This window comes from Desarmillaria tabescens, assembly GCF_030435595.1.
Source record: "Desarmillaria tabescens strain CCBAS 213 chromosome Unknown EV420scaffold_7, whole genome shotgun sequence".
Classification (NCBI taxonomy): domain Eukaryota; kingdom Fungi; phylum Basidiomycota; class Agaricomycetes; order Agaricales; family Physalacriaceae; genus Desarmillaria; species Desarmillaria tabescens.
The window spans coordinates 960,398-988,262 of NW_026848306.1; the positions used below are offsets into that span (position 1 = coordinate 960,398).

Genomic DNA, 27,865 nt, shown 5'->3' on the forward strand with positions numbered 1-27,865 from the left:
GCAGCGTGGACAAGGTTTTTCGAAATGCCTGTAACGAGAAACGTGGAGGACTCTACTTCATATTTCCCTAAATTCTAGGATTAGTTGTTTTCCCTTCTCCTCCTGACCTTCAAGAACTGGTGCCATCACACCGCTTGTTGCACGAATAACTCGTGGTCCATCGCGGGGATGCTTCCACTCGAACGACTGCACTATCTTGATGAGAAAAGCCTGGATCTCGAATACGCTAAAAACAGAGTCTAGTTCAGTGACTAGGAACATCGCTCCGCACTCACGCAAACTTCCATCTGGATTGACTTTTAGCAGGCAACGATTATCATAGAAGGTGGATTTACCCAAGGCACGACTGTGCGCCACTCACAAAGTTGCCGCTGGAAGACGGCATAAATAATTCTCATGCTCAAAACTGATACCAGCATACTCACAGATTGGAGTAAACGCCAAAAGGACTGGTGGAGCCATCTTTGTCGACATTTGTAGGGTGAATCCATCGTTCGGGAACAAAGTCATGCGCGTTATCTCCCCAAACATCCCGGAGGCTACCAAGGCATGTCAAAGACCAACAACTCGGGAACGAAATGGCTATACCGGTTGTATCCTGAGATTCGACATTCTTCAAGCCTTGAAGACTCCGCGATGGAAGCTTTTCAGGAAAGTGAAAGCACGAATAGGTAGATAACCCAGAACATGTTGTGCAAATATTTTACCCTTCGATGGAAGGCCAAATGTGCTTGTGCTATGGGTGAGTTCAAAATTCGAATGTGCATCAGAAGAAAGAGCAACAGGCATACAGAAGATTTTTGTAGGCTTGAGCCAGTGGGTTCTTTTCGCTGTCAAGTGTGCCGAACTGTCCAACTCGATCAGCACAGCCCAATGAGAAGAGTGAAAGCGCGTTGTACAAAAGTTTGCGTATAAGAAGAACACACCGTCTCCAACGTGTCGTGCGAGATGCCATCAGTAACTTCAACTGCAGTTGTTTCTTCCAAGTTTGCAATAATCTGCCGCCACTTTTCACAAAGCTAAATAATGTCACTGAGAGGTGGGTCCCAGCACGAGTGTCCGAGCACGCACATGTCCCGCACTTTCCAGAAACGCGCGTATCATTCCACGACTCTCAAGATTGCCAAACGCCGGTGTGAGAGTCTCTTGTGATTATCATCTACATGATATCAATTATCAATGAAATACATTCGTAAGGTGGTGATAGCCTACCTTGTGCCCAAGCTATTCCGTTCCCTAAGTAGATGCAGCCAAACTCGTGACGAATCTCTGTTTGCGCCACTTCATAGCCGCAGTCTGATAGATATGTTGCAAAGCCTAGAATGATACGTCAAAGATATCATTACAACAACTTGAAATGTGTGACCTTGGGGTCAGCAATCAACAGACGGTCTTCCTATCAGCAAATTTTGTTAGAATTCTATGTTCCGTCTAGTCACGTACTCCAAAGAGGGCTTTAAATCAATACGCAGCACTATATTGTTCCTGTCATCGAAATTCGAATTCGCCAACACCATGATGATAATACTCCCAAAAGTTGCCTGAAACGGGTTTCAGAAACGAGCACAAACCGATGGAAGATTTGCACACCTAAAATTTTCTTCGAAAACACAGCTGGCGGCCCTGTTATATTCGAGATCGATATTATTGACGACAGCTTTGGTGGCATTTTGATATATACGAGAATGACAATTGGAAGAGAAAGGAGGTACGGCAAGTACGGATCCATGGTTGGCGTACGGAACTTGCAGCGTTAGACTGGAGCGGCAGTTGTATGGTTCAGGACACCAAGCGACGTACCCTCCTAAAGTGCCACAGGTGATCCGAAGAGTATGCTTCCATACACCAGCTGTACCTACGGGAGATCATCATCGTCGAATCGGACCCTTGAAATGGAGTCAAGGGTTGGAAACAAGGAATTGAGTAATTACATAGGTAGAAACCCATGCTTATCAGCCGCGTTGCGGATCCAGTAGCGGCAGTTGCCGAGTCCCCGATTCTTTCCTTTTGTATGAAGAAATGGTACACTGTATCCTACGTATTCATTTAAGCTGAATTATAGAATATAGCTTGATAGAATGTTGGAAAAGTGGTGGTGCAAAAAGCTCGCTCGGCGGCTGCGCTGCCAGCTCGCATTTTGCACAATCTCAATCTAATAATTAATTTCAGTTGTGATATGCATGCACGCCCCCATTTGGACTTCTGTCCATCTCTGCAGATGCATTAGGTCTCGAGAAAGAAAATATTACCCACCACATACCTTCAACATACCTTATATCGCAGAAACATTGAACATTGAAGCTTTGATCTCGTGCCTAGGAAGCTGAATACATATTACATTGACCCAAGAGCTACTGATCAAAGTTTTCCGCGATAAATCCAGACCCTAAACGTCCTACCGTAAATGAGTATGTACTCCCTGAGAACTACACACATCTATCAGCACACATGGCCATCTGTAGCAAGAGCCCGCCATTTCTGACCGGCAGGCATAAAGGCGGTATTTACTACTATTCTCTCATTATATCCAATGTACATAATAAGTATCACAACTGGGAGAACCTTGTCAAAGATAAAGAGATATATGGACAGCGCAAGACAGCGCAGAGCGATAGCACTGAAGTAGATTTTCAATAACCTGCCGAGCAGGGTGGTAGAACAGATGGTAGTCGATGCAAGGCACCCGCAGAGCATAGGAAACAATAGCAAAGACATGAATCATTTGCGACGTGCAAGCCATGCAGTAAGAAGGTGGTGATGGATGACAGGAAGAACGTAGTTTCCGGCCAGCCAATAGGAAGCAATTCAGAAAGAGATACTTCTCAGCCACAGCGGCAACCTCCCCACAATCAAGCCGTTGCGTGCCGAATGCTCGCCCATCAAACCCAATTATCTAAGCCTACCCAGAGTATAGCCCCCGTCCAGACAGTTTGGCACTGCTCAAGACAGTTACGCCCCGATAATAACCCTCTGTCGTTTCCTCATTCTTCGGAAAGGAGGAGGAGGAGGAGTTTTTATTCTGATCACTGTCCCTAAGAAGGAAACAAACCAGAGTCCGTACTACGTGCATATTACCTACCTAATATACTACGCTACGGTACCGAAAGAATCGGGAAAGAGTGCCTGACGCGGCAGAAGCTGGACTAAATATAGACATTGAATATCGGAATAGCTTACTGGCTGGCTGCTTCCTTTTCAGGGACTGCTACGACTGCGTTGTCGTACTGCTGGAGTCGGTATATTTTTAGGTTGGAAAAAACGGTCCAAAAACGTTGCGACTTTCCATACAGTTTTTCGACTGGAAAAAAGGACATCCTGAAAACAAGATGAAAAAAGAACACTACACGGAAACCGCCTTTTCTTCAAGTTGTGCGTAAAAACAGTACAAAAAGCAAGACTTTTTCATTATCTCTTGACTCTGTTTTATGGCTGCAAGAACCAAATCCACAACATTTTAGGATAAGTTTTTCAGTCCTAACTTGAACCAACCGACCCAGCAGTATATTGGATGGCACGCAGTGATTATAGTTGTGACATAAATATTATGTACGAAGAGAGGTGTTTCCTATTAGTATTTAGGAATCTATGGAGGAAGTCGGAAAAACACATGATCCTGCCAATATTGAGCTAGAAGTACTTAACTTAGTATTTAGTGCATTTAGTCGTGATCGGAGTAACCCGTCCCTTGAGTATTGGCATCAGCGAACCTCATAGCGCTTCTCGATTGAAATCTTGAGTTAAGCTCGAAAGACCCGCCCACATCAACTGGGAGAGTCCGCATGTTCAACATCAACCGGGATGCCTGCACGCAGGGGTCAAATTCAGAATAGCAATCAACATTTGAAGGGGTTTACCACGACAGCGTAGCCTGCCATTAGCCACCTAATGAACAGTAAGCGTCACTCGAGGGATAAGAACGTGACCACGCACGCGGTGCCCATGTCCTGGAGTGCACGGTCCGCAAGACCCACGATAAAGACCATGCTGATGAGGTGTAGGCCTGTCCAAATAAATTTGAGTGACTGAGGAATATATCGCTCAAATATAGCATACTGAAAGCGCTATGGAGAAATTAGCTGTATTCAAGAGGATCTAGGTAGGCAGTAGACTCACAAAAAAAAACAGAAGGAATTATCTCGGATGAAAAGTGAAAGAGTAGGCATGATTTTTCCGGCTTGTAAAATGTCCTTGAATGCTGTCGGCCTACCTGGTTGCATAGATGGAACGGATGCGAAAAACTTGTAGAGTGAGAGAAAGAAGTAAACAGCTAAGTTTATGATCAGAACCATGTCTACGAGCTGTTGAAATTACAAGGGCATACATGAGAGCACGAGAGCCATAATCCTATCGGATTGTTACTAACAGGTTGCGGGTTAAGATAAACAAATTGAACAAACCATGCACCTAATGTTAGCTTGATTCAACTCGGAGGGGGGGTGAGTGGCTAGACAGCCAGGGACTAGTGTTTCGGGAGTGCGAGGAAGGACCGTAATACTAGAAATTTCAAATGCGACAGTACTGAAAGAGAGCTTTAACATATTTATGAGCGCAGATAAAGACAGAACGAAAGAGCCAAGCATACTAATCTATCGACTGCATTCGTTGAGAACAAGAATCAAGACCTAAAGATAGAATGAAATAGGATGAAAACTGACCAAGATAGAGCAATGATGTCAGAATCATAACTGGTATAACATCAGCATGTCAGCATTTGACAGTAGAACGGACGTTCATCACCCACCCCCCCCCCCCCCCGATTGTATCCATATAGCGCATTGACTCTGTTAAGAAGTAGACAGTCCCCAATGGCTGAAGACAGAACTGGACCGTTGCTGCAACAACATGTCTCGGTATCAAAGGAAACCCGAAGGAAGGACATTCTTACTAGCCGATAAACCAGAACCAGTGCTGACAGCTGAAGCGGAATCGGATTTTAGTTATTTTCTTTTTTTGCTTTGGAACGCCGGTGGGCTTACAACTAGAAGTTTCGTGAGTGGCCGCTGAGAAAGCGGATGCATAAGAACGTCTCACTTGGAAAGGCACAGTCTTACTGGTGTTAACTGTAACAGATGGTGGCCTCAGGAAGACAGGGAGGGGGTCAGAATGAAATGTTTGACTTTCCTGCAAGATTGATACTGTAAACCTAAATTAGAGAGATAAAATGGAGACATGCTGGATGCACATACCTCAAAGTGAACACTGTATAATAACGTATGAAACAATAGAGAACTTTCGTGAAGGTCCATCTCTCTCTGAAATGAGTTTTCAGCCCAGATTCGTCCATGAGTTACGCGTAATTCAGCCGTACTTCATTAGCATCGATACCTGTCGCCCAGAAGCGGTTAAAACGACAAAAATGATAGAGCGTTGACAAACCTCGAGGGAAACAGTCAAAGAAATATCATATACAAGCCATGTCAAAGCACTGGCTGGTACAGGTTAGTTGCTGAGTACATACAGACCAAAGATTAAAGAAATACCAGCAGCAAGATTCACGGCTTGTACATCGTCAATTTGCATGAATATGGTCGACAAGGAAGAACTAGCCGATTCCATCGTGTGAATAGCATTTCCGACAAGTCCACCAGCACGTAAATATACCCTCTACTTTGCATCAACCCCGTGTAGATTCTATTGAGACACAACAGATCCAGTAAGACCGGAAGGAGTATAGTGCTGAACGTCCAGACTATGGGATGTTGATGAAACACAGGAAACCATATGAAGAAAGCAAAGAGAATGAGCGGGAGGTGAAATTATGGGGTCTCTCATGTAAGTGATGCATCACATCATGCTGGGGTCGAACCGAGCACAGGTCAAGTGATCCGAGTCGGGAGTGCCGCAGTAGCCTTAGGTTTAAATTCGTCACGATGCCCTAGCCAGTATGCACTGTTACGAAAATTGTCAGACACATCATCAAGATCCAGGCATACGGAAGGGTCCACAGGCACGCAAACGTAAGAAGGGCAGTGAAATAGCCCCCAACTTGAAGGATTCGCAACTGGTTGAGATCCGAGTCAAGTATAAACTTTAAAGGCCGAAATACCCATGCGATATAGAGTCAAGGGTCTGGACATCCAGAATATAGAAGCAAAGCCGATTTTCGCACAGCGAATGGGAATTCAGAAGGTGAAGCCACTGGCCAGATATCCATCGTCCCCAGGTCTAATCTGATGCCACTCCGGCAAAAAGTTTGACCCCCGAGTTCAAATTTAGCCCGTGACCGTGACGCACAACCGGCTACGATTCCGAACTTGACAAAAATCACACTGTTCCTATTCGATCGGCTAAGGGACCCCACAAGTCGACATCGACCAAACTTTGGCAAGTTATTGACTCGACATGTGCTGTGGTCTCTTTCTGCTGTGTTCAGCGTCTTCATATTTTGATACCTGATGATCTTTGGGGCTGTTGTTTTCAGTTCGGGATATATACTTAGCTCGCCCTAGTAGAGAAATATAAGCAAGGTAACTAGTCTGTGCAGATTTCCAAATGGCTACATACCTGAACCCTGCTGTCTTTCTTCGCTTGCCACTCCTAACCTCCAATGGAATTACCCTGGAGGAGTTGTTGACGGTCTTGTCAGACTACTCGTTGCGTATTTTGACTACCGACCCTCTTCTCTTGGTATCTGTCATTGTCAACGGCACCATTGCGTATCATGTTCTCAGCTTTCTGTTCAGTAAGGTGTGTGATCGTGTATCGTCAGAGCCATCAGGGCATTCGTGACTGACTTCTACCTTTAGCGGCAGATCCCTGCCTTTGGTTTCCCTCACTGGCTCCCTGCTGGTCGGATTTATGGAGGCGCTCGCTTTTTCGTTGACTCTTTTACTATGCTCTCAGAAGGTTACAATGCGGTTCGCATTTTATCATTGCCTTTAATCGGCATTCATTCTGACTTAGAACGTAGAGCAAGTCTACAGTTTTCAAAATTCCCCGATGGCGGTCGTGGGTATATGTACTATCGGGGGAAGAACTTGGTAGTTTGTCCTCAATGCTCGACACTGCCGTTTCTCAATATCATCCTTTACAGTTGAAGAGTTCCATCGCTTCTCTGACAAGTCTCTATCATTACTGGAATCCGCCAAAGACGTGAGTTAATTCTGCTTTATATGCATCGTGAGCCTCATGCTCCAACAGGAACTTCAAATTCCCTACACGATGGGTTTGCCCGTGCATGATGATCCGTATCATTTGCCTATTCTACGTCACAAGGTATTCATCTACAAAACGTGGATAAGTCTAGCGGTACTGATCCCCGGAATACCTCTGTTAGCTCACCCGAAACCTAAATTATCTTGTTTCTGAAATTTTGGATGAAGCTGTTCCCGCCTTTGATGCCGTCATCGGTCAAAATTGTCCACCTGGTGTGACTTTTCCCGTGTAACTGAACTATAATGCTCATTTTTGCGATAGGGAAGATCTTACGTTGCAAAGGGCTTCACTCTGTGACAACTATAGTCGCTCAAACATTCAACCGGATTCTTGTTGGGCCGGATTTGTGTATGTATCATTTCCACTTTAATCTGTTCGTCAAGGTTTATTGACACCGACAACAGGTCGCAATGTAGACTACAACAAAATCAGCATTCAATTCGCAGTGAATACTATGGTAACAAGCACGATCATCAATCTCTTCCCCAGCTTCCTACATCCGTGAGTCGATCGTCTCGGAGTGAACTCAAGAATGACCGCCACCGTGTTTGTAGTGTCATAGGAAGACTTACCTCGAGATTTTCCTCCAATGTGCAGAAAGCCGTCTCTCAGATCGGACCCTTGGTGGCAGAACGTCGTGCGCTCATGAGTAACGGGGTCTTGATCAAAGAGGACATGGACGTAAGTGAATCAGTCAAACTTACATTGCAATCTCTCTCATATATAAGCATCTCAGACCGACTTTTTGTGGTGGTTTTTGGCGGCTGCTCAAGGTGAACAAGCTAGCACAGAAGCATTGGTCGCCAGGATACTTGTGATAAATGCTGCGACAATACATACGTCTTCCATGGTTTGTCGTTCTGTATATCCTTTTCGGAGACAAGACTAAAATCGTGCCGTCTTTCGTAGACCCTTACGCAGGCACTCATCAGTCTAGCATTACATCCCGAATGGGCCGTGAGATTACGGGAAGAAGCGACCTCTGCCTTTTCTCGCCATGGGTGGTCTAGGGATATGTTGAAGGAGCTGTCAGCCATGGACTGTTTCTTGAAGGAGTCCATGAGAATTAATGGTCTCGGTTCCAGTAAGGATCCATATCTGCTTACACGTCCTTTTATCTGACTAGTTCGTAGTGGGATTTCCTCGCAAAGCCATGGAAACGCTACGATTCTCAGATGGAACTATTATTCCAGCCGGTTGTCTTGTCTCGCCGGCATTTGGCGCTCATTTCGATTCGGCCTACTATCAAGATCCTTTAACGTTCGACCCGATGAGATTCATGGAAGGAACCTCTGCACGTAAGGCCTATGCAGGAGGGATGGTTCACACGAGTAGTCACTACCTTCCTTTTGGTCACGGCAAACATACTTGGTTGGTTTGCTACTCATCATTCTAATCTCAATGACTGATGTCTCAACATAGTGTGCGTATTCGTATTTCAAAAGTCCTATGCTATGCATGCGGCCGCTAATCATCTTTGCTTCATAGCCCGGCCGTTTTGTTGCGTCCCACCTGCTGAAGACATTTATGGCCCACATCCTGATGAACTATGAAATTAGCTTAGTAGACGGCCAGCGTCCCAAAGATCTTTGGTTCGGGATGCACTGCGTTCCCAACACATCATTCAGGTATGTGTATTCATCCGAGTAAATAAGTAGTGGCATCTTACCATTCCTTCCAGCTTCACGTTTAGACGTCTCTGTGCCGCTCCAGGAGACGAACTTTGACTTTGTAAACTTTGGTAGCCCATTCGTCACTGAGGGTATTTTATGAATCGATATGTATTGATCTATGGAATTAAATAATCCCCTCTCGATGGCTTGTATATAGAAATATAGCTTTGTATCTACTTCCAAAGTCCTAGCGCGGCACGGATTGGCGAGACAGGTAAGATCTCACAGCTACCAAGGCCGGCTCTCACGGCCCAGTCAATGTATAATGGAAAGGAAATGACCGACCAGGAAAAGACCCAAGCGAAACTAATAATATAAGACACCTTTGTCGATGGTCTTTTCCCCAATCGACCTGTGAGGTCAATGACAAAGTCCTCGGCTACTATAGCCACAACCTGTACAATGAAGAACGGAAAGGATGCCCCAAAATGCTTTCTTCCTACCATTGCGTCCCCGAAGGAATGCATCGCGCCAGAAACGAAGAATCCGACGGACAGCTGGGTAAATGACGAGATCCAGGTTCCTTTCTCGAATCCGGAGGCTTGAACCACCACCTTCCCAATCGGCGAGAGATACTGCTCATTATTGAGTATTTGTTTACACGAGTAACAGAATGCACCCATTCGTCTCATCATCTGATGCCATGTCCGACTAGCGAAAAAAAGGGACCAGAGATATGGAAGGCATCACAAAGACCGACAACGTACCCCCAAAATTTCCGCACGGTATACGCATCGCTCCATCTTCCATAGGGATCAGGCCAATCCGCCGCCGTTGAGAGACCAAGCGCCACACTTATAGCACTGATAAAATAATACTGTATGCGTACACCCGCATAAGGTGTCGACATCCACGCAACAATTTTAGGCAACGGTATAAAAATCCTTGAGATGTAATTGACGCGTTCTCAAGCTCCGCCACTGAACCCGAAAACAATGGGTTGGTGTGAATGAACGACTAAGCAGCATCTATGATCAAGAAAGATCCAATGGCACGCAGGACTCGCGAAATGATAAAGGAGCCTCGTTTCATGGTAGGCCGGTCAGGGTCGTGGGGCGTCTGCGAAGAGGCCTTCAGCAAGCTACGGTCGAAAAGCGAATGACAAGAACGAACTTGATAATTCCAGCCAATGCCGCGGGGTGAGTGTATGATACATCCAGCCCAGTATACTCTTTTGAGAAGGGGACGCGTGCGAGGATCATCAATATCTGTCAAGTGACGATACTGCCGAATAGGCTCAACAATAAGGAGAAGATGCAAAGCCGTAAAGAACTGGCCACCAATCGTCGAACCCATTGAATAGTTCTGCAGTTTATCTCCAGTGGTGTATTGAAGGCCTTTGTAGCAGAGCAGAGCAAAACCAGCGAAAAAGATGATACGTGTTCGCTTGGACAGCCCAAAGCCAAGACAAGCGCCAAAAGTACGTCCGGCAGCACAAGGAACGTGACGAAAGGGAATGGCAGTCGTTTTTCATCAGAGGGCATGGTCTTAGCGTGCTCTGACTGGTAGGAAGATGAAAGACTCGATATCAGACCACTAACGGAAAAATAACAGAATCAAAAGTTCGCGTGAGGCATAGCGGGGAACCCGGCCCACGGTTCCGGTTTTATGCGCTCGTTCTGGAGACAGCGTCCAAAGGGTGCACCGAAAGATCGGTACTTGTCATACCTCGAAGCATAGCTTGGAAGGTGGAAGACAACGAGTCTCCAATACTGTGTCTTTGCAGTCGTATGTTTCTTCTTCGTCTCACCACATACCTACGGCTTCGTTCAAATGATACAATACCTCAGCAGTGGAGGCGGAACAAACCACAGGTGGAGATAGGAAATTCAACACGCTTCCAAGATTACTTATATGACTTGGGCATAAACAGATCACACCCCCACCTTTTCCTTGAAACAACAGAGTTCTTCCAGTCGGAGTAGTCACAGGGTTAAATTTTGCGCGTAACATGAAGAAGGATATCTGATATTATGTACGAGCCAGAGGAATATTTTCGAACCGGACTATGATCCATGGTCTTAAGAATCGCAGCCAGGGAAACCGGGCAAAAGAACTAGAACCAGAACCAGAGCGTAGTCCGACCTCGTATGCCCGTATTATCGCCCACCGGTTAGCTATCCATGCAACGATGTTCGGAGAACACAACAACCCCTGCGGATATGACTGACGCCGTTCCAAGCTGAGCATCAGAAAGAGAAAATGTGAATTAACACGCTTAAACGTTTGACCCGAAAAAGAATACAAGAGCACAAAGAAATTGCGAGCATATGAAGGTACCACGTGGAACGCCAGGCTGAAGGGGCCCGAGGGGAACACAGGCGACCTCAGGGTTTGTGTTGAAAAATTTTCAAGTTGACGAAAACAAGACAAGTTTCAGTTCCATCCAATCTCACGAGGAGAACGTATGATGCATGCGGCTCAGTAGGCCTTTCGTAGAGTCCGAGACGAGCGTTTTCGTGGATCATTAGTACTTCTGTAAAGCGGCGGTAAAGAACTGTCCACCAAAGGTAGGTCCCATTGCATAGTGCCGCGTCTTATCTGGGCCAGTGGAATACTGTAAGTCTCTGTAAGTCAACGCAACGAAAGGCAGGAAGGAGACAATTCGCGCCCATTGGGACAGCCCTGTGGCGAGGACAGCCGCCAGAAAGAAGTCGGGAAGTACCAGAGACTTCAACAAAGGAAATGGAGGTCGAGCATTATACGTATTCATGGCTTGACTTAAGGTCGATGGCAAGGACCAGTACGGTGGTTTTTCTTTGCCATTGCGTGAGAAACTTCCTCGGCATCCACCCGTAGTAAGGTGAGTCGCAGTCGAAAGCATTAAGTACCAAGAGGTTGAAAGGTGAGTCGATTCATTACCAGACGGTGTATTAGTGCCACGAATAAATTCACATTCGAAGTAATTAGTCTAGAAGGTATTGGTAAAAAAGTTATCCGCAAGAAAGAAAGAAATTTCGACCAAGTTTGATGATGAAGGAAAACAGTGTTGGCTTACCTACTATATCACACCTCTATCCATCTCCATAACAGTAGCCTAATCCATCATAGGCACGCGCATATATGCATCGGATCTTGGCGAATCGAATATCCATCGCCTAAGAATCACCGTAGTCAATTTTGACTTTTGAAGGTCTCCTGGAGCTGGACATGTCCCGAGCTTCCGGGATCTCACAGCGTGAAGACTCGGTACTTTGGATCAGTATAAGGAGTGTTCTATAACAGTTGTTAACCAAAATGAGAGATGCATATTTCAAAGACGCCTCTTGCATTGACAATGATGATGTTATCTTGACTACACATCGCTGAAAAACGTTCTGCTCCAAGGACAGTGGGGACCGCCCTGACCCGAAATGGCAGCGACGTCCTGACTTCTTCTTGGAATATCCGGCTATCCGAGGGAATTACAGTCTCATCGATTACGAACATGGTAGGGTTCTCTTGATTGACTGGAGGCCGAAGTCTGTCGTTGGGATTGCCATATTGCAAGGGACATCCACTGCCCAGTTCTCGCTTCAAAGTCATCTGATTGAAATCATATACATCGATTTCCTCCTTGTCGACATCAAAAGCGACGAATCTGGATCCAAACGTATTGCAAGGCCATACATGGGACACGTTAGCCTGGTTCCAACAATCAAAGATACGCGTGCCCTTCGGACCCCAAGCTGACCATTCAACTTCCTGTGTTCCTGTGAGAAAGTGGTGTAATTGTGCTAGCATTGTCCGCCGCGGAATAAAGATCATAATATGGTCTCCTTGTTCAGTGATAAGTGCCACGGGATACAGAATTTCATCAGGATGAATATGAAATGGGATGGAATCATCCTGATTCGGCCAGGCAGGTGAAGGGTCACACCTGATTGCGAGACCCACGATCGTATTTGAAGGATGCAGGTTTGGAAGGCGAAGAGCAAGACAGCGAGTCACATCATTGACGCATGTCTGTTCAGACGATTCCGCAATGAAGTCCACGACGAGCAAGCGCAGCTTTGTGTCGTTAGACATGGAAATCACGACATGTTTTTCAGTCAAAAACGCAAATGAGTCGATCTCATCTCCAGTGAGGTACTAGTTCGGTGATCCATCAGCGAATCAAGCAGAATACCACGGCCAAGACATACCAGCTCTTTGCGACCAGTCTTCCAGTTCCAGACAACGAGTGCTTTCGTTGTAATGCCGCGGAACTCGACACCTAGGTGATCACCAGATATCTGTATGGTGAGTGACGTTCCGTCTTGCGGGAATTTCTGCGCATGTTTGAGGATGGGTACGGAGGCGAGTTCATGCACTTTTCCACTGGACATGCACCAAAGATGCAATTGGAAGGATGGATTGGGAGTTCGCCCCCTGATCAAAGAAATCAATGTCTGGTGAAAAAGAGCATACAGAGTGCTGACCACCGCGGCGACTCAATGAGAACTAGCAAGTTTTGCGAGGGATCCATTCCAAAGTCACGTATACGCAAGCCGGATAATGAAATCGACCATTCCTTTCGCTCGATGGAACGGCTCGATGAGGGCAATCGAGTAAAGATGAGACTTCCTGATCCATTATGTTGTGCTAGAACATTGCCGAAGAGCTCCCAAACATGACCTTGAAGATTTGGAATACTGTCACTCCAAGTACCGTTGAGACTGTTCCACGCATGGTTATGTTTACGCAACTGATCAAGGCGATCGGCCGAAGGTGGAGCAGCTGCATAGTCAACATGCCCATGGAGAGCGAGCTCAATAGTGTATTCAAGAGTGACGGTTTCGGTTATCAAGGCCAAGAAACGCTGACTGACCTAGGCTGCGGTGAGGTCGAAAGCACAAGTATATAGACTGGACGTTACCTGCTTGCAGGTCATGAGACTGCGAGCATCAAGAAAGCTGAATACAACAAGAAAGAGCTCGGTAGGAAATTCTGGCATCGGTATGATGAATCAGATGATGGTCGAAAACAAAGGAACCAGCGGTGTTTGCCGTTGCGTGAGAACTTTCGGCATCATCCGTGGCAAGGACCCTGAACCAACCTTTCACCACCGCCAACATGTCGCTACCCGTGCACTCAGTGTCAATCGACTACAACGAAGAGAAAAGTGCGTTATATCCTCCATAGGACACGATTTTTATGCTAACCGGCTTTTCAGCACTGATCAAATCTTTTCTGAGTACCTTCAAATGTCAGGACAAGGACATTACGAGCGGAGTTGCCGACATCGACATTGACGACCAGGATGCTTCGACGTCAGAGACAAGGGATATCAAGTATATCAATCAACTGGTGCGCCGAAACGACGTGTTTGACGCGTTTTGCTGACCGTGTCACTAGCAACGAATCGCGAACCGCGACCAACAAATGCTAGTCATTGACCTGGAAGACCTTCATACAGTACGCGTCAAAAAAACCTTTCCCTTGACCTACTCTGACTCTTCTCTCTTCCTAGCAAGATCCAGAACTGGTTCAGCGCATTCGGGGCAATACGCGACGATACGTCAGCCTGTTCAGCGAGGTCGTCGACCAAATCATGCCTCTCCCCACAAAGGATATCAGCGACTACGATGAAGTTATTGACGTCATCTTACACCAGAGGAGAGAGAGAAATGCCCAGATGGAAGGAGGGCAGGACGGTTTTCCCGAACACTTGTTGCGACGATAGTGCGTTCACTGCCACTTGAGTCTGTGTTTCATTCTGACGCGCCTTTTCAAGTAACCTATACTTCCAACCCCTCCGGAGTGACGTTGCAATCGCTGTTCGCGAAGTACGTGGCTCCCAGCTAGGTCGACTCATCACTGTTCGGGGAATAGTCACCCGCGTGTCCGAAGTCAAGCCCCTCCTTCAAGTGAACGCGTATACCTGTGACGTCTGCGGGTCTGAAACGTTCCAAGACATCTCCAACAAGACATTCCAGCCTATTGCAGATTGTGAGAATGTCAATGAGTGCAAGAAAAACGGCATCAAAGGCTCGCTTCACATGCAGACGCGTGCATGCCGCTTCAGCCCCTTCCAAGAGGTCAAAATACAGGAAATGGCCGATCAAGTTCCCGTCGGACACATACCTAGGTCTATGACGGTCCATGTTCACGGTAATTTGACACGGATGATGAATCCTGGCGATGTTGTTCACCTGGGCGGAATTTTCCTCCCCATTCCTTACACCGGCTTTCAGGCCATCCGCGCGGGCCTCCTCACCGATACTTACCTCGAGGTACACCATATTTACCAACTCAAGAAACAGTATCACGATATGGAAACCACCCCCGAAATCCAAGCCGAGATTCACGAGCTGACTAGGGACCCAGCGCTGTACAGTCGACTAGCAATGAGCATTGCACCGGAAATATATGGCCACGAGGATGTGAAGAAGGCTCTCCTACTTCTTCTGGTGGGAGGCAGCACAAAGGAGACCCAGGACGGCATGAAGATCAGAGGAGACCTCAACATTTGTTTGATGGGAGATCCCGGTGTTGCTAAATCACAGCTACTGAAGTTCATTTCCAAAATTGCTCCTAGAGGTGTTTATACTACTGGTAAAGGTTCTTCGGGCGTCGGCTTGACCGCAGCCGTAATGCGAGATCCCGTCACCGATGAGATGGTTTTGGGTAGGTGCTTTGCATTGTTTTAGTAAAAGGTATTATTGACGCATTCTCCGAACAGAGGGCGGTGCATTGGTTCTTGCTGACAACGGAATATGTTGCATCGATGAATTCGATAAAATGGAGGAAGCTGACCGGACAGCCATCCACGAAGTCATGGAACAACAAACGATCTCGATCTCAAAAGCCGGTATATCGACGACTCTAAATGCGCGGACATCAATATTAGCCGCTGCCAATCCTCTATATGGGCGGTACAATCCCAAAGTATCCCCAGTGGAAAACATCAACCTTCCCGCCGCGCTTTTGTCTCGTTTCGACCTTCTTTTCCTCATTCTTGACAAGCCATCCCGAGATGAAGATGAACGACTAGCTCAGCACGTCACGTACGTGCATATGTATAACAAACATCCCGAATTAGATCATGAACCAGTGGACCCCAATATTATGAGGTATGACTGATCTTGACGCCATAAACGTTTTCTTATCACATCATTAGACATTACATTGCCCAAGCCCGGACCATCCGTCCCACCGTTTCAGCGCAGGTGTCCAAACATGTCGTGGATTCATACGTCCGCCTGCGTAAAATGTCCAAAGATGACGAAGCACAAAACAAATCGCACACCTACACGTCGGCACGAACTCTCCTCGGTATCTTGCGTCTCTCACAGGCTCTCGCTCGTTTGAGGACATCATCTGTCGTTGACTACTCTGACGTCGACGAGGCGCTGCGGTTGATGGAGTGCAGTAAGGAGAGTCTGTACGAAGATGACGAGCAAGAGCGGGAGCCAGACAAGTCGGCTGTCAGTCAGATATACCGACTCATCAAGAGTATGAAGGACAATATCGATGATGACGAGCACTCGCCGGTCAAGAAGCGGAGGACAGCGAAGAGGATAGGGAGAGGCCCTGGCGGTGAGCGGGACATGGATGTTGATGAACCCGAGTCTGGTCCGGTATTGTCAATGGTAGATGTCCGTGCACGAGTAACGACTGCCGGATACACGGAAGCGCAACTGGTGGAAACGATAGATAAGGTTGGTGTGGATTCTGGTGTAGTCGGTATTATGACACTGATCATTTCTTTGCAGTACGAAGAGCTTGGCGTGTTGGCAAGGGTATCGAATGGTGCGAAACTCATGATCATGGCATGATTCATTGTACTTTTCTGGTTCTCAGTCTGTTCCTTATCCTCTTGTTTGCGCCGTAGTTTCTGTAGTATATATCTATATATTGATGTTGTATTTCAGTTTCGTATCGTCTCCTGGGGAACTACCTTGGCGGCAGCCAACATTTTCAAGTCAGTGTTATTGAGAATGGCTGCATGCTCGACCCCCCCTTTTTTAAGACTGAGATAACATGTCAAGTTAACGCTTTAGGCTTGAAAGATTGTCGTATGCGGCTGCCGGCAGTGTACATGACCGTGTACGTGGAGACTAGCCACGTGCACTGCATCAGTGGCTGTGCTACACACTTGACTGCATAGTATTACTTGCTCTCTTTCCTTTTCTTTCCCCTCAACAATGCGGCTGCCATGGTCGCTGCTGGCCTTGTCTACGTATTATTCCTCTAGCTTTGCCCTTCTATCTACCACACCACAATACGACACCCACAACTACTATGTCCTCGAGCACGACCCGCGCATTTCATCGCTGGACGATGTATCACGCCTACTTGGAGTCCAAGTCGTAGAGCCTGTCGGAGAGCTCGAAAATATTTGGTTGGTTAGAGCAGAGATACTCCAGAGGCAGTTGGGTAGCAGAGAGATTGACGAGGACCACATTCTGGAGAGGTATAAGCAGCTCCGTCGTGCTGCCGGAGATTCGTCGGTATCCCGTCGGTCAAGTACGGTGTCTTCTGTGCGACATTTGTCTCGACAAGAGCCTCGCCAACGTGTTAAGCGAGCACCACCGCCCATCAGACCACCTCCAGAAACTTCTGCACAGAATGTTGCTCAACGTTTGGGCATAGAAGATCCGCTCTTCGACCAGCAATGGCACCTGGTGAACGACGAACATCCAGAGCATTCGATGAATCCTGTACCGGTGTGGGATATGGGGATTACAGGGAAAGGCGTCATCACTTCCCTCGTAGATGATGGATTGGACTATGATCATGATGACTTGAAAGACAATTTCGTACGTCGTCAATCCTCGTTAACCGTTCTCGTACTCACCTTGCTTTTCACTCAGGATGCTGTCAACTCGTATGATTTCAACGACCACCAAGACCTTCCAACACCAAAACTCATAGACGACCACCATGGCACACGGTGTGCCGGACAAGTTGCTGCGGGGAAGAACAATGCATGTGGTCTCGGTATTGCTTATGATGCCAAGGTTGCGGGTGTTCGTATCCTGTCCGGACCAATCTCCGACGTCGACGAAGCGAAGGCACTCAACTACGGTTACCAAAATGTATCAATATACAGTTGCAGTTGGGGACCCCCGGACAACGGTCAGGCTATGGAAGGGCCTTCCTATCTCATTCAAAAGGCGGTGCTCAATGGTATCAACAAGGGCAGAGACGGCAAAGGCTCTATCTTTGTTTTCGCTAGTGGCAACGGTGCAGATCATGGCGACCAATGTAATTTCGATGGCTATACGAACAGTATCTATTCGGTTACCGTATCTGCCATCGACTACATGGGACTTCATCCATATTACTCGGAACCCTGTGCAGCGAATATGATCGTTGCTTATAGTTCGGGGTCCGGGAAGCACATAGTACGTTCACGTCAATTTCCCGTGTACTCAAAACTTATCGTACAGCAAGGTAACTACCGACAAAGGCCAAGGCACGTGTGCGACCAGTCACGGTGGAACCTCAGCTGCAGCACCGAACGCGGCAGGTGTGTTCACTCTAGCCATAGAAGCCAGGTATACTGGTTTTGATCACTTCCTTTGGCTTCTTCTGATATACATCATAGGCCTGAACTCACTTGGCGTGACATTCAACATCTTTGTGTCGAGACAGCGCGCATGGTTAACGAAGACGACGAAGACTGGGAGACAACAGCAACAGGACATAAATATAGCTATAAGTATGGCTTCGGGGCGTTGGATGCATACCTCTATGTCAAGGCTGCACAGGACTGGGAGCTGGTAAAGCCGCAGGCGTGGATTAAGACGCATACTGTGCAGCTGGAAAACGGCACGATGACAGAAGAAGGCGAATATTTTGGAGGCCAGTTCATCGGCGAGGGCGGAGTGACAAGTACAATCACGGTGACGGAGGATATGGTGCAACAACACAATTTTGAGAAGCTCGAGCACATCGACGTCAAAGTCTGGATTTCCCATCGTCGCCGGGGTGATGTTGAAGTAGAGATAGTGAGCCCGAATGGGATCAAAAGCATGTTGGGAGGAAAGCGTAAGAAGGATTCAGATCACACAGGATACCCTGGATGGAGATTTATGACGATAAAGCACTGGTGAGTGTCTTCTTGTGATGAAGGCGCAGACAGTGACAGTGCTCGCAGGGGAGAAAATCCCATTGGCGATTGGACCATCAGGGTTTCTGACCAAGGGAATCCTGAGAATAACGGTAGTTTCCTAGGATGGAATATGATGTTCTGGGGTTCCGCGATGGATGCTGCTCGAGCAACACCTTACGAACTTCCAACTGAAGTGACCACGTTTCCCCCAACGGAGGATGCAGACGTCGATCTTCCTCCTACGACCACCAAGATATACGACAAACCTACCGTTCCTCCGCAGTCAACGCCGACATCTACCACATCCGAAAGTGCTAGTGCTTTAAGCACCCCAACAGTTGACGAAGGCTGGTTCAATGGCCTGTCGAACCTTGTGTCGCATCCCAAGTGGTTCTTTGGCGCTATTGGAGCTGTCGCCGTCTTTGGCATCGGTGCTTTGATATTTTTATGGCGACGTAGGCGTGCCGCGCGCGCAGCCCGGAATGCCGACTATTCCACCATCCCAGGCAACGAAGATCTACAGATGAGCACAGTTGGGTCGTCATCACATCGACCACGGACAACCAAAGAGCTATATGATGCGTTTGGAGAGGTGTCAGATGATGAGGATGCTGACGAGGAGACTCACTTGCGTGGAGGGCATCCATTATCTGAAGGAATTGGTTTCCATTCAGGTTTCCTGGATGATGACGAGCCTGCATCTGCTGGTGGGTCAGGACTTCAACAAAAGTATCGTGACAATCCTGAAGATGAGAGTCGAGTCGATCTAACGGAGAAGGAAAGGAAGCGTTCTTCCGAAAGATCGGCACCCACCAGCCCGAGTCTCAGCGGAGATGGTAGTTGGCAGCATACCAGCGAAGCATGATACCTTTCCCATACTGGAAAACCTATTTACGCATAGAGGATTGTGATATTGGTTTGCATGTTATTCATTCATAATATCTTTTCGTTCTCTTCTCTTGGGGCGAGACTTGTAATACTAGGAAAACATATGCACGGATGGAACGGTCTACCAGGGCAATTGCAAGGTAGAAGCACTGCGCTACATATCTTCTGCACGGTCAGGTCCTGGCCGTGGCCTTTTATGATGCGATAGTCGTTTTTGCCGGTCATGTGGAAATATTTGGCGTCCATCACAGATAGGATGAACCGGCAGTACTGGACCGAATCTTATTCCGCGTGGATTCCCAATTGGCCTATCGATGCCTGTCGGATAGCAGCCGGGTTCACCGTGTATGGTTCCAACAGTTTGACTAGTTCCTTTACCTTTTACAGCCCTTTACTATTCGAGATCGAGTCTTGATCGAGACGATCGCGATAAGTGCGCTATTTTTACCGCGGGCATCGTATTCATATTACCGTTTCACCACGGTCACTTATCTTGCCTGGTGCCATGTGGTCATTCCGCATGCTGGTCGGCACAGATATATATATTACACTCTAATGTGTTTCTCAGGGTTTACTTACTCACCATGCCAGCGGAAACCACCAAGAGCTTCGGTGGCAGCGTTTCTGTCACCCAGGAAGATGCTCGCAACGACTTGAAAGTGCACTGGTTCCGTAGCACTATATTTCAGATTATCGTCGTTGGCGGGGTATTTTTCTGTGTGAGCATTCTCAATTTGCTATCGTGGCGAAGACTTATTTAACTGGTTTTTCTACCATTTAGGCTCCTGTATGTTCCTGCTTTCATTTCTCACCTATCGAATTTATATGGCGTGATAGGGAATGTACAATGCCCTGAGTTCATTGGGAGCTGGTGGTCTCGCTACGCCGTGGTACGCCAACGCCACCGCTGCTGCTGGCTATGGTTCGTCATCGTCCAAGTCCCCCGGTCGTGCGATAATAATATGTTTACTTCATGTTAGTGTTCATGGCGGTCCTCTGTATAGTCGGTGGGATTGTCGTTAGTAAGATCGGCGTTCGATGGGCTCTTCTAGTAAGCGTGTTCCTCTCCTGGATCTTTGCAGTATATAACTAAGTGTTCATGAGATTTCTAGCACTGGTGATATAGTGTCAGTCGAAGACGTAATTTATGCTCTGGACATTCGATTAAACGTACCCCTAGTTACGCCGGAAGTCTTTATCTCAACTCAAAGAACGGGACGCAATGGTTTTTGATGTTCGGAAAGTCCGCCTTATTGTGCAGCTGTCATAATTGACTTATCATTCTATAGGCTCCATTCTTTCTGGAATGACAGATGGACTCATGTACTCGGTGGAAGGTCCCATTATCACCTGTGCGCTTTGCTTAGCATGTTTTCTCTACGAACATCACTAAAGTTTATCTCGCGAATTATAGCCTACCCTGAGGAAGACAGGCGAGGGCGTATGCTCGGTCTATGGGTGTTTATGCGCAACGCCGCGCCCGTCATTGGTGGAGCCATCATCTTTGGACTGAACTCTAGTATCGACTCGACTGGTGCCGTTTCTTTGAAAACATACCTTGTCATTATTGGTATCATGTGCGCAGGGCCGTTCATCGCCCTTTTGTTATCAAATCCCGAGCAGGTGCAACGGAAGGACGGCGTCAAGATTGCATTGAGGAGAACCGGGTGGATCCAAACTTTCACAGAGTAAAGCAATGCTTCATCTCATCACCTGAAGGTTCTCACATTGGAATTCTATAGATGGTTCAACGTCGTCTCCAACAGAAACGTGAATTGGCTCTTTCTCGTGTATTCTGCACTCTCACTTTTCGCCCTTTGTAGATGCTACTTTTGTGTCCGCTTTTCTTCACATCCTGGTTTTACGGTTCATACATCGGCACCCTGCAAACACAGTTCTTCAATGTCCGAACCAGAGCGCTCTGTGCCTTCGTTATCCCTTGGGGTGATATTGCCGGAGGCTTCATGATCGGATACTTCCTTGACAACAAACGTTTCACAGTGAAACAGCGAGCGCGGTGGAGTTTCATCGCCTTGATGGTCTTAAATCTGGCTCTCTGGTTAATTATAATCTTCCCATCTCACGCGCCACCCACTGACAGATTTTCACAGGGTATGGGCAGCCATTGTTACCAAACAGTTGGAAGACCAGCAACCGGAAATCGACTGGACTTCAGGGTCTTTCTTTGGCAGGACGTTCACCTTGTTCCTACTTTTCGACCTAGCCACTATGGCGACCCAAACCAGTTTGTACTGGATTATTTCACATAGTAGGTATTCAGTTCGTCTCTCATCTCTTTATTCATTTCATTCCCTAGTGTCTAACGATTTTATATCCCTCTCCTACATGACGGGAACGCTTCGAGGTGTTGAATGCGCAGGCCAAGCCGTCGCGTATGGTATCAAGTCTAGTAACACAACCGATTGGCTGTCCATTGGACTTAACGTTGGACTGAGTAAGTTCCCTCTACTTTGATGTCAAACAATTTAAATCTTAACCGTCCACAGTTGTTTTTTCGTTACCATTTGCATGGACGGTCATCCGTAAGATCGGCGTTACCGAATTTGACATTGTTCGGATTGCTGGAGCGGAATCAGCAGTAGACTCAAAGAGCTTGTCTGATGATGAAAAAGATAATGTATGACGGTAGTTAGTGGCCACAGTACCCTGTATGACGAAGGAGATGTGCATTCCATTTATTGTGTACGATAAATTACCATAAAACATGTAGATAGAAAGTAGAACGAGAAGATCAGGCCATCGGTGAGTAAGCACGTAACTCGTAAACCTTGTCACCTCGGACGTTGTTCCAGGTTTCAATCATGAAGTCCAGCGTCGGAGACGATGGTTCAATGAGTCTCTTCCGCGTCTCTCTTTCCTCCTGGACATCACCAAGATTACCTAGAAACGGCTGTACGAGGTCCACAAACGCTAGATAGGCACCGCGATCATCACACAGATTGACGCGCTTGAGGTCTTTTAGAAGTGGTCCCTTCTGAAGTGTCAGCAAGGCATAACAACGGGGCCTTTGGTCTACGGACCTCATTTGTGATAACGACCATGAGGTCGTCGCCTCCGTCTCCCTCGCTTAGTCGCAGGAATAGACGGTATTGATACTCTAAAGACTGATCGTCGATGTCACATGCTATGCATCCCTTGCGCGTTGGCGGAAGGCTAGAATCAACGTCAGTATACAAATTCAGAACAAGCACAGATAGCTTACTCTTTGCTACACCTCGTACATCTTGTAATGACACAATCTTGGAGCAGTTTTGGGGAAAAGCTGAGGGCTTTGGCCTTCAGGCGGAATCTATAGGGACACTTGGCACAAGCCTGCATCTCCGAAATTGTAGCTCTTTGATAACCTTCGAACTCCCCGCCGAACTCATGGTGGCTTCCGGTAAGCTTCTTTGCTTGCCTTAATGAAGAATATCAGCAATGTTCCATTAAGCGTGAGATAAAGAGGCGGCATACCCCATTGAACTCGTAGCTTCAGATTTGTTGGTTAGTTCACCCGTTTCTTCCATTGTCGCACCCCCAGTACTCGACTGGACTTCAGTCATAACTGCTGTCGACACGGGCTTAGGAGTAGGTTCGCCTTTCTTAGTGTCCGAATCGTTAGTAGACTTGTTGCTAATATCCATCTTTCGCCTAGTTTGCGCCCATATCAGCATCAGCACGAAGAACAGCGGATGAAAAGCATACTCCAATAACCGCGTTTTCATCTCCATGTGAATAGGATTTCCATCGATCAGCTTTACAATAAGACGCTGGTCACCACCCAAAAGTCCCTGGAAGATCTTTTCGCTATATGACTTCCTCAAGCGCAAATTCTTGATCGACAAGATCGTCCCAACTTCAAACCTTTTGGCCATTTCAATCTGCCCTTCGGTCAACTTGATCCGGATAATGCAGTGCTCTAGACCGGCGGCCCAAGGTCCGTCCAGGCAGGGAAGAATATCAAGGCGAGTATAGTCCGAAACGTATATGAATGATTCATGCGTGAAGGTTGCGTGAATGAGCTACTATCCTTGTAAGTCATAATAGACACAAAGAAATATATCCGAACCTCGACGATACAACTGAAGAATTCATCAGGTTTTGCTTCTTGTATTAAACCATACGTGGGCTGGGGCTCTCCGGTATCAATGCTGCTCTGCCAGCGTTTCTTGCGTCTGAAAGATGACATCGGTCAAGAAGGCAACCTGTCTACAAGGGTGAGGCTTACTCTAAAAACGCTCGTAGATGTGCATTGTGTTCGGCGGCTTTCTCGTCGAGTGGGGCGATCTTTGCCTCCTGCATTTTTGCCTCGAGATATCCCCCTTTGCTAGTGATCATCCGTACGTTCTTCATGCCGTAAATTTCTCCGGCTTGCATCGACTTCCCAAGTTCGCGCGCGCCATCCCACATCTCGATCTTTAAGACGGTTTCCGCCAGGGCTTTTGAGGGACACCATTTGTATTGCACTGATGTGAGTTGCTCATTCTTGGTGTAGTCCGTAACGTAAAGATCATATGGTTGATTGGCTGCTTCGCTGGCATATCCATAGAGCACCTAAAAACTTGTCAGCGAGATTCAACCGAAGGACAGATATAACTACTTCGACTATACAATCAAAATAACCCCTTGGAGGAACATCAGGACCTGCATCGCAAATGAGCCTATGTTGTCGCTTGGATGTTTCAGCAGTAAAAATTTCGTTGCTGGGAATCCCTCCGCCAATTTGATGGATGGTGCCTAAATCTTCACGTCTCTTCTCCAAAACTGCGCGCCACCAAGTCGTAAGTTTAGAGCAATATGCAATTTCTTGTGGCTGGGCATTATAGAAAGGAGAAAATCGAACGCCTCGACCACCCTCTGCCAGACTTATAGAAAGAGGTGCATCTTCTCGGTTGTGATCTATCTTTCCTGTTTCTGGCTTGTACACGGCCCACCGAAGCTTGCCATGATATCCTGTAGCGGTTGTATTGCTCCCATATTCTTTCAGCTATGCCGATCTCAGTTATGCGTAGAAGTGAAATATAAATATATCATTACCTTGACATCTTGAAGAATGACCACATCATTTACCTCAGGGCGCGGGAGCCACTGTTCGTAGGTCTTCGTAAAACAGTTGACTGAGTATTTCTGCGGATGCGTTAGACTGCCATCTTCAAGTGAGCAGATGCTCGGATCGACAATCGTAACGGAACAAGACCAATCTGCAATAGTTGTATCAGTGTGAAGATACGGTGGAACGGTGGAAAGCAACGGTGTACCTCCGGTACCAGAGGATGACCTGGATGGATACCTTAGAGAAGATACGACGCCTATGACACTATGCGTCCCCTTTGTTGCTTGCTTCAAGGCTGTGTATCGGTTCTAAGTTAAAATAGTTCATTACAGAACAATGATAACCCAAACGAATCGCTTACGCCGCCAAAATACAGCCCGGCGACCATAGCCAGGAGATTCTCTATTGGCGCTTTGGCAGCTCTTCGTGAGTCGGGTGATGTCTCTGGCACAATAAATCTTTGCGTCAGTTTTAGTTTCCCTTGAAAAGTACGGAAGCTTGACCTCGAGAGATATTGGTATCGACAGTCGAAGTCAGTTCCAAAGAAGCTACCTTGGGACTATCGGATTGAACAACATTGACGCTAGGTGCTTTGATAGATGATTCAGGCTTCGAAGACAAGGTCATAGACGCATCGGTGTGTGTCGCCGGGTTTGTCGTTTCGGCCTTCACCTCAGAAGCCTGTCGATCATGTCGCTGTTGCGCTCTCAGAGCCTTTCTTTCTTTCTTCGATAACTTTTTAGGTTCCTTAGGCTCAGTCGATTCCGCAACCACGTCGAGTTTAAGTTTCTTCACAGGAACTGGTGTGTCGACTGAGACAGTCGATGCACGCGAGCGTTTTCTTCCAGCGAGAGGTGTAGGTGTTTCAAAGACAATGAGCTTAGGTGTCTAAACACGATGTCAGATCTCTTATGCGAAAGAACTTGATTGTGTTAACCTTCGGAGTTGAAGGAAGGTCTGCTTGAGAAGCTGGCGTACCGAACCTATCCCAGTTCGTATTGATGGAAGGCGGGGCAGCTGATAAAGATGAGTGCTTAGGAGATGCCACAATAACAAGGAAGTCTCACGTTTCCACAGCCAGGTATCAACAACGCGTTCATCTTTCTTTGCACCCCCGCGTGGCTTGACCTTCAGATGAATACCTGTTGTATATTCCAACCGTATCGGAAGCGACCGTTGAATACTAGATTTCTCTACGTCGGTACGAACAGTCACTCCCTCCAAAGCAAGCCACAGCTCGTCCTTTGCGCGAATTTCAAGTCCCTGCATAGAAATGGCGTTGAAGCACTCTCCTGCAAGGACGACTTCGAAACACGCGTCGGTTTCGCTCCTCGGACTTGCACAGGTTTTGAAAAACATCCTCTTCCTACTCGTATGGTTCCATACCATGAAGACGGTCCCCAATACATAACCAGAGTCGTCTGGGTCGTTTTGCAGATCCGTTGCAAATCTCCGCAACGATGGATCATCGAATAATGATGAATTACGCTGAGGTCCTATTGGCGTGAGGGGCAGCTCGACTGAGTGCTTCATGGTGACTCCGAGGCAACGAAATTGGGGACGAGGAAAAGGTCATGGATACACTTAATGGAAGGCAAATAAGAGTAAGCAATTCGCGTCGATCACCTGACTGAATTGGCGGGCCGTACGGGCCGATGCATTTATTTTTCATGTGCAAGGCTGTTTTTTCATGAACTCGCTTCGCCATTTCGGTGATTTCGGCCTATGGAAATTGTCGTCAAATGACGAAACAGAAAGCGTATACTGGATTTAACGAGACGCCACTAATTGTACAAACTTCAGATACTTTAGTATCAATTCTCTTCCGTCAATGGATCTTATTCTTCGTCCTTAGGTTCTGATGACACAGAAGGAGGAAAATAACCTGGAAGCAACTCCCTAGAAGAAAGTCGGCCACGGTCAGTGCAACCAGTACAAAAGTGCGCTCACCTATACACATCCCGATCTTTGTTACTCCACACTACGAATATAACCCGTTCCAACTAATACAGAAAATGAGCCTCTGTCGGGTCAGATTGGAGATTCAAGACCAACCGTCGATCTAGGCTCCGTTGTCACAAACTCGCGAACCTCCTTCAACGCGATATGGGTGGCATCCTCGATGGGATAACCGTATATGCCAGTGGATATTGAAGGAAAAGCCTGAAAACTAGGTCAGGACTCGCATCTAGTGGAACGATAATGGCGCACGATATGTTTCAGGGAGTTCTTCGCAGCAAGCTCTAAGCTGGTCCTGTAGCACGACGCCAGCTGCTCTGCCTTTGTCTCTATGTCCTTTGAAGAGTATATCGGTCCAACGGTGTGTATGACGTGCTTTCTATGGATAGTTCGTTGCAGAATGTATGCAGTAGAGAGGATGGTACTGACGATGGAAGCTTGTATCCTTTCGTGATCTTCGATTCGCCTGTTTCGCAGCCATTCAAGCCTCCACCTATATGCAAGATAAAGATCGCCATCAGCAGCAATACGGAACTTAGGGGACGCAACGTACATTCTTCTAATAGACCCCTGCCTGCCACAGCATGGATGGCTCCATCCACTGATTACACGATGTCAGCCATGTACCAGAATCATTCAAACGTCACAATACCGCCGCCACCGCCTGTAAGAGAAGTATAATGAGAGCTCGTGCGACTACGAAATCGTACATGACCTACCCAGGAGACTTTTGTTGGCTGCGTTCACAATCGAGTCAACAGAAAGTTTCGTTATATCTCCCTGGCTGTGAATCATCGTTCGTTGTCGCCATTTGACCCTTCGAGGCCGAAAGTACGCACAAAAGAGATATCTTATCGAGTAAAGCGGGATCAACGGGGTATTTTGGCTTCTCCGCGGCCTTGATTACAGCCTGTTTGAATAACTGGGCCAGAGTTGGGATCTTTTCGATACCGATAGGCATGTCTTCTGCGTCTGTATCGGATCCGTCACTGGTCGAGGGCGAGCGAGACATGAAGGTCGTGAGTCAAGGTGCTTTCCCTTTTTGGAACCACTAGCCTCTCCTCTTACCACCATGTCACTCATAGGGTGCACTCCAGCCTCGAAAGGCAGCTGAGC

At 47.2% G+C, this 27,865-nt stretch overlaps 10 protein-coding genes across 10 annotated transcripts; 4 read left to right on the forward strand and 6 right to left on the reverse strand.

Annotated features, from left to right (window-relative positions):
• Positions 1–57: 57 nt before the first annotated feature.
• EV420DRAFT_1476435 (uncharacterized protein) lies at positions 58–1,729 on the reverse strand (the record flags this gene model as incomplete). The annotated part of the gene is made up of 10 exons (XM_060469334.1): positions 58–226; positions 276–287; positions 362–371; positions 426–539; positions 708–736; positions 792–847; positions 927–998; positions 1,072–1,145; positions 1,213–1,317; positions 1,591–1,729. 10 exons carry the CDS (start codon positions 1,727–1,729, stop codon positions 58–60), a joined length of 780 nt encoding a protein of 259 aa, XP_060335073.1.
• A 1,929-nt stretch (positions 1,730–3,658) lies between these two features.
• Positions 3,659–4,340, reverse strand: EV420DRAFT_1638684 (uncharacterized protein; the record flags this gene model as incomplete). Its single annotated transcript, XM_060476866.1, has 6 exons — positions 3,659–3,802; positions 3,855–3,882; positions 3,931–4,000; positions 4,054–4,061; positions 4,114–4,267; positions 4,322–4,340. The coding sequence occupies 6 exons, from the start codon at positions 4,338–4,340 to the stop codon at positions 3,659–3,661; spliced, it is 423 nt and encodes a 140-aa protein (XP_060335074.1).
• A 1,902-nt stretch (positions 4,341–6,242) lies between these two features.
• On the forward strand, positions 6,243–9,086 carry EV420DRAFT_1519923 (cytochrome P450). The gene is made up of 14 exons (XM_060472130.1): positions 6,243–6,687; positions 6,747–6,857; positions 6,911–6,980; positions 7,034–7,092; positions 7,141–7,215; positions 7,277–7,367; positions 7,417–7,503; positions 7,560–7,656; positions 7,710–7,836; positions 7,892–8,005; positions 8,065–8,239; positions 8,289–8,530; positions 8,644–8,783; positions 8,837–9,086. Exons 1-14 carry the CDS (start codon positions 6,493–6,495, stop codon positions 8,880–8,882), a joined length of 1,629 nt encoding a protein of 542 aa, XP_060335075.1. The 5' UTR covers positions 6,243–6,492; the 3' UTR covers positions 8,883–9,086.
• Positions 9,002–10,193, reverse strand: EV420DRAFT_1264132 (membrane bound O-acyl transferase family-domain-containing protein; the record flags this gene model as incomplete). The annotated part of the gene is made up of 4 exons (XM_060467211.1): positions 9,002–9,479; positions 9,536–9,734; positions 9,824–9,887; positions 9,942–10,193. Coding segments are annotated over 4 exons (993 nt in total), but the record flags the coding sequence as incomplete, so codon positions are not given.
• A 1,863-nt stretch (positions 10,194–12,056) lies between these two features.
• On the reverse strand, positions 12,057–13,743 carry EV420DRAFT_1638686 (uncharacterized protein; the record flags this gene model as incomplete). The annotated part of the gene is made up of 4 exons (XM_060476867.1): positions 12,057–12,899; positions 12,953–13,178; positions 13,229–13,617; positions 13,666–13,743. The coding sequence occupies 4 exons, from the start codon at positions 13,741–13,743 to the stop codon at positions 12,057–12,059; spliced, it is 1,536 nt and encodes a 511-aa protein (XP_060335077.1).
• A 102-nt stretch (positions 13,744–13,845) lies between these two features.
• On the forward strand, positions 13,846–16,788 carry EV420DRAFT_1627745 (DNA replication licensing factor MCM7). The gene is made up of 8 exons (XM_060476043.1): positions 13,846–13,911; positions 13,963–14,096; positions 14,145–14,204; positions 14,260–14,471; positions 14,524–15,416; positions 15,472–15,862; positions 15,910–16,450; positions 16,505–16,788. The coding sequence occupies exons 1-8, from the start codon at positions 13,863–13,865 to the stop codon at positions 16,565–16,567; spliced, it is 2,343 nt and encodes a 780-aa protein (XP_060335078.1). The 5' UTR covers positions 13,846–13,862; the 3' UTR covers positions 16,568–16,788.
• Positions 16,789–16,936: 148 nt separating this feature from the next.
• Positions 16,937–19,748, forward strand: EV420DRAFT_1729261 (peptidase S8/S53 domain-containing protein; the record flags this gene model as incomplete). The annotated part of the gene is made up of 5 exons (XM_060479888.1): positions 16,937–17,551; positions 17,606–18,139; positions 18,189–18,292; positions 18,343–18,846; positions 18,895–19,748. 5 exons carry the CDS (start codon positions 16,937–16,939, stop codon positions 19,712–19,714), a joined length of 2,577 nt encoding a protein of 858 aa, XP_060335079.1. The 3' UTR covers positions 19,715–19,748.
• A 573-nt stretch (positions 19,749–20,321) lies between these two features.
• Positions 20,322–22,381, forward strand: EV420DRAFT_1264568 (major facilitator superfamily domain-containing protein; the record flags this gene model as incomplete). The annotated part of the gene is made up of 12 exons (XM_060467230.1): positions 20,322–20,456; positions 20,575–20,659; positions 20,718–20,788; positions 20,842–20,864; positions 20,918–21,000; positions 21,027–21,089; positions 21,152–21,425; positions 21,480–21,507; positions 21,561–21,796; positions 21,849–22,006; positions 22,055–22,192; positions 22,245–22,381. 12 exons carry the CDS (start codon positions 20,322–20,324, stop codon positions 22,379–22,381), a joined length of 1,431 nt encoding a protein of 476 aa, XP_060335080.1.
• Positions 22,382–22,793: 412 nt separating this feature from the next.
• EV420DRAFT_1107156 (uncharacterized protein) lies at positions 22,794–26,375 on the reverse strand. The gene is made up of 13 exons (XM_060465864.1): positions 25,858–26,375; positions 25,728–25,807; positions 25,294–25,678; positions 25,152–25,234; positions 24,996–25,098; positions 24,775–24,938; positions 24,338–24,724; positions 23,966–24,291; positions 23,807–23,912; positions 23,443–23,759; positions 23,212–23,388; positions 22,961–23,150; positions 22,794–22,911 (listed from the first exon to the last, which is right to left on the reverse strand). The coding sequence occupies exons 1-12, from the start codon at positions 26,321–26,323 to the stop codon at positions 23,123–23,125; spliced, it is 2,622 nt and encodes an 873-aa protein (XP_060335081.1). The 5' UTR covers positions 26,324–26,375; the 3' UTR covers positions 22,794–22,911; positions 22,961–23,122.
• A 147-nt stretch (positions 26,376–26,522) lies between these two features.
• EV420DRAFT_1329177 (A1pp-domain-containing protein) lies at positions 26,523–27,786 on the reverse strand. Its single transcript, XM_060468790.1, has 9 exons — positions 27,589–27,786; positions 27,469–27,533; positions 27,402–27,413; positions 27,303–27,350; positions 27,179–27,242; positions 27,002–27,128; positions 26,846–26,953; positions 26,741–26,793; positions 26,523–26,689 (listed from the first exon to the last, which is right to left on the reverse strand). Exons 1-9 carry the CDS (start codon positions 27,759–27,761, stop codon positions 26,629–26,631), a joined length of 711 nt encoding a protein of 236 aa, XP_060335082.1. The 5' UTR covers positions 27,762–27,786; the 3' UTR covers positions 26,523–26,628.
• Positions 27,787–27,865: the final 79 nt, after the last annotated feature.

Coding starts and splice junctions, on each gene's coding strand:
- EV420DRAFT_1519923 (XM_060472130.1), top strand. CDS start 6,493: ATGGCTACATACCTGAACCCTGCTGTCTTTCTTCGCTTGCCACTCCTA. Junction 7,093..7,140: donor TACTGGAATCCGCCAAAGAC/GTGAGTTAATTC, acceptor ATGCTCCAACAG/GAACTTCAAATTCCCTACAC. Junction 7,216..7,276: donor TGCCTATTCTACGTCACAAG/GTATTCATCTAC, acceptor TACCTCTGTTAG/CTCACCCGAAACCTAAATTA.
- EV420DRAFT_1627745 (XM_060476043.1), top strand. CDS start 13,863: ATGTCGCTACCCGTGCACTCAGTGTCAATCGACTACAACGAAGAGAAA. Junction 15,417..15,471: donor CACCGATGAGATGGTTTTGG/GTAGGTGCTTTG, acceptor TTCTCCGAACAG/AGGGCGGTGCATTGGTTCTT. Junction 15,863..15,909: donor GTGGACCCCAATATTATGAG/GTATGACTGATC, acceptor TCACATCATTAG/ACATTACATTGCCCAAGCCC.
- EV420DRAFT_1107156 (XM_060465864.1), bottom strand. CDS start 26,323: ATGAAGCACTCAGTCGAGCTGCCCCTCACGCCAATAGGACCTCAGCGT. Junction 25,808..25,857: donor TGATACCTGGCTGTGGAAAC/GTGAGACTTCCT, acceptor CATCTTTATCAG/CTGCCCCGCCTTCCATCAAT. Junction 23,151..23,211: donor GAAGCTACGAGTTCAATGGG/GTATGCCGCCTC, acceptor CATTAAGGCAAG/CAAAGAAGCTTACCGGAAGC.
- EV420DRAFT_1329177 (XM_060468790.1), bottom strand. CDS start 27,761: ATGTCTCGCTCGCCCTCGACCAGTGACGGATCCGATACAGACGCAGAA. Junction 27,534..27,588: donor CTCGATAAGATATCTCTTTT/GTGCGTACTTTC, acceptor GATGATTCACAG/CCAGGGAGATATAACGAAAC. Junction 26,794..26,845: donor CAACGGAGCCTAGATCGACG/GTTGGTCTTGAA, acceptor TTTCTGTATTAG/TTGGAACGGGTTATATTCGT.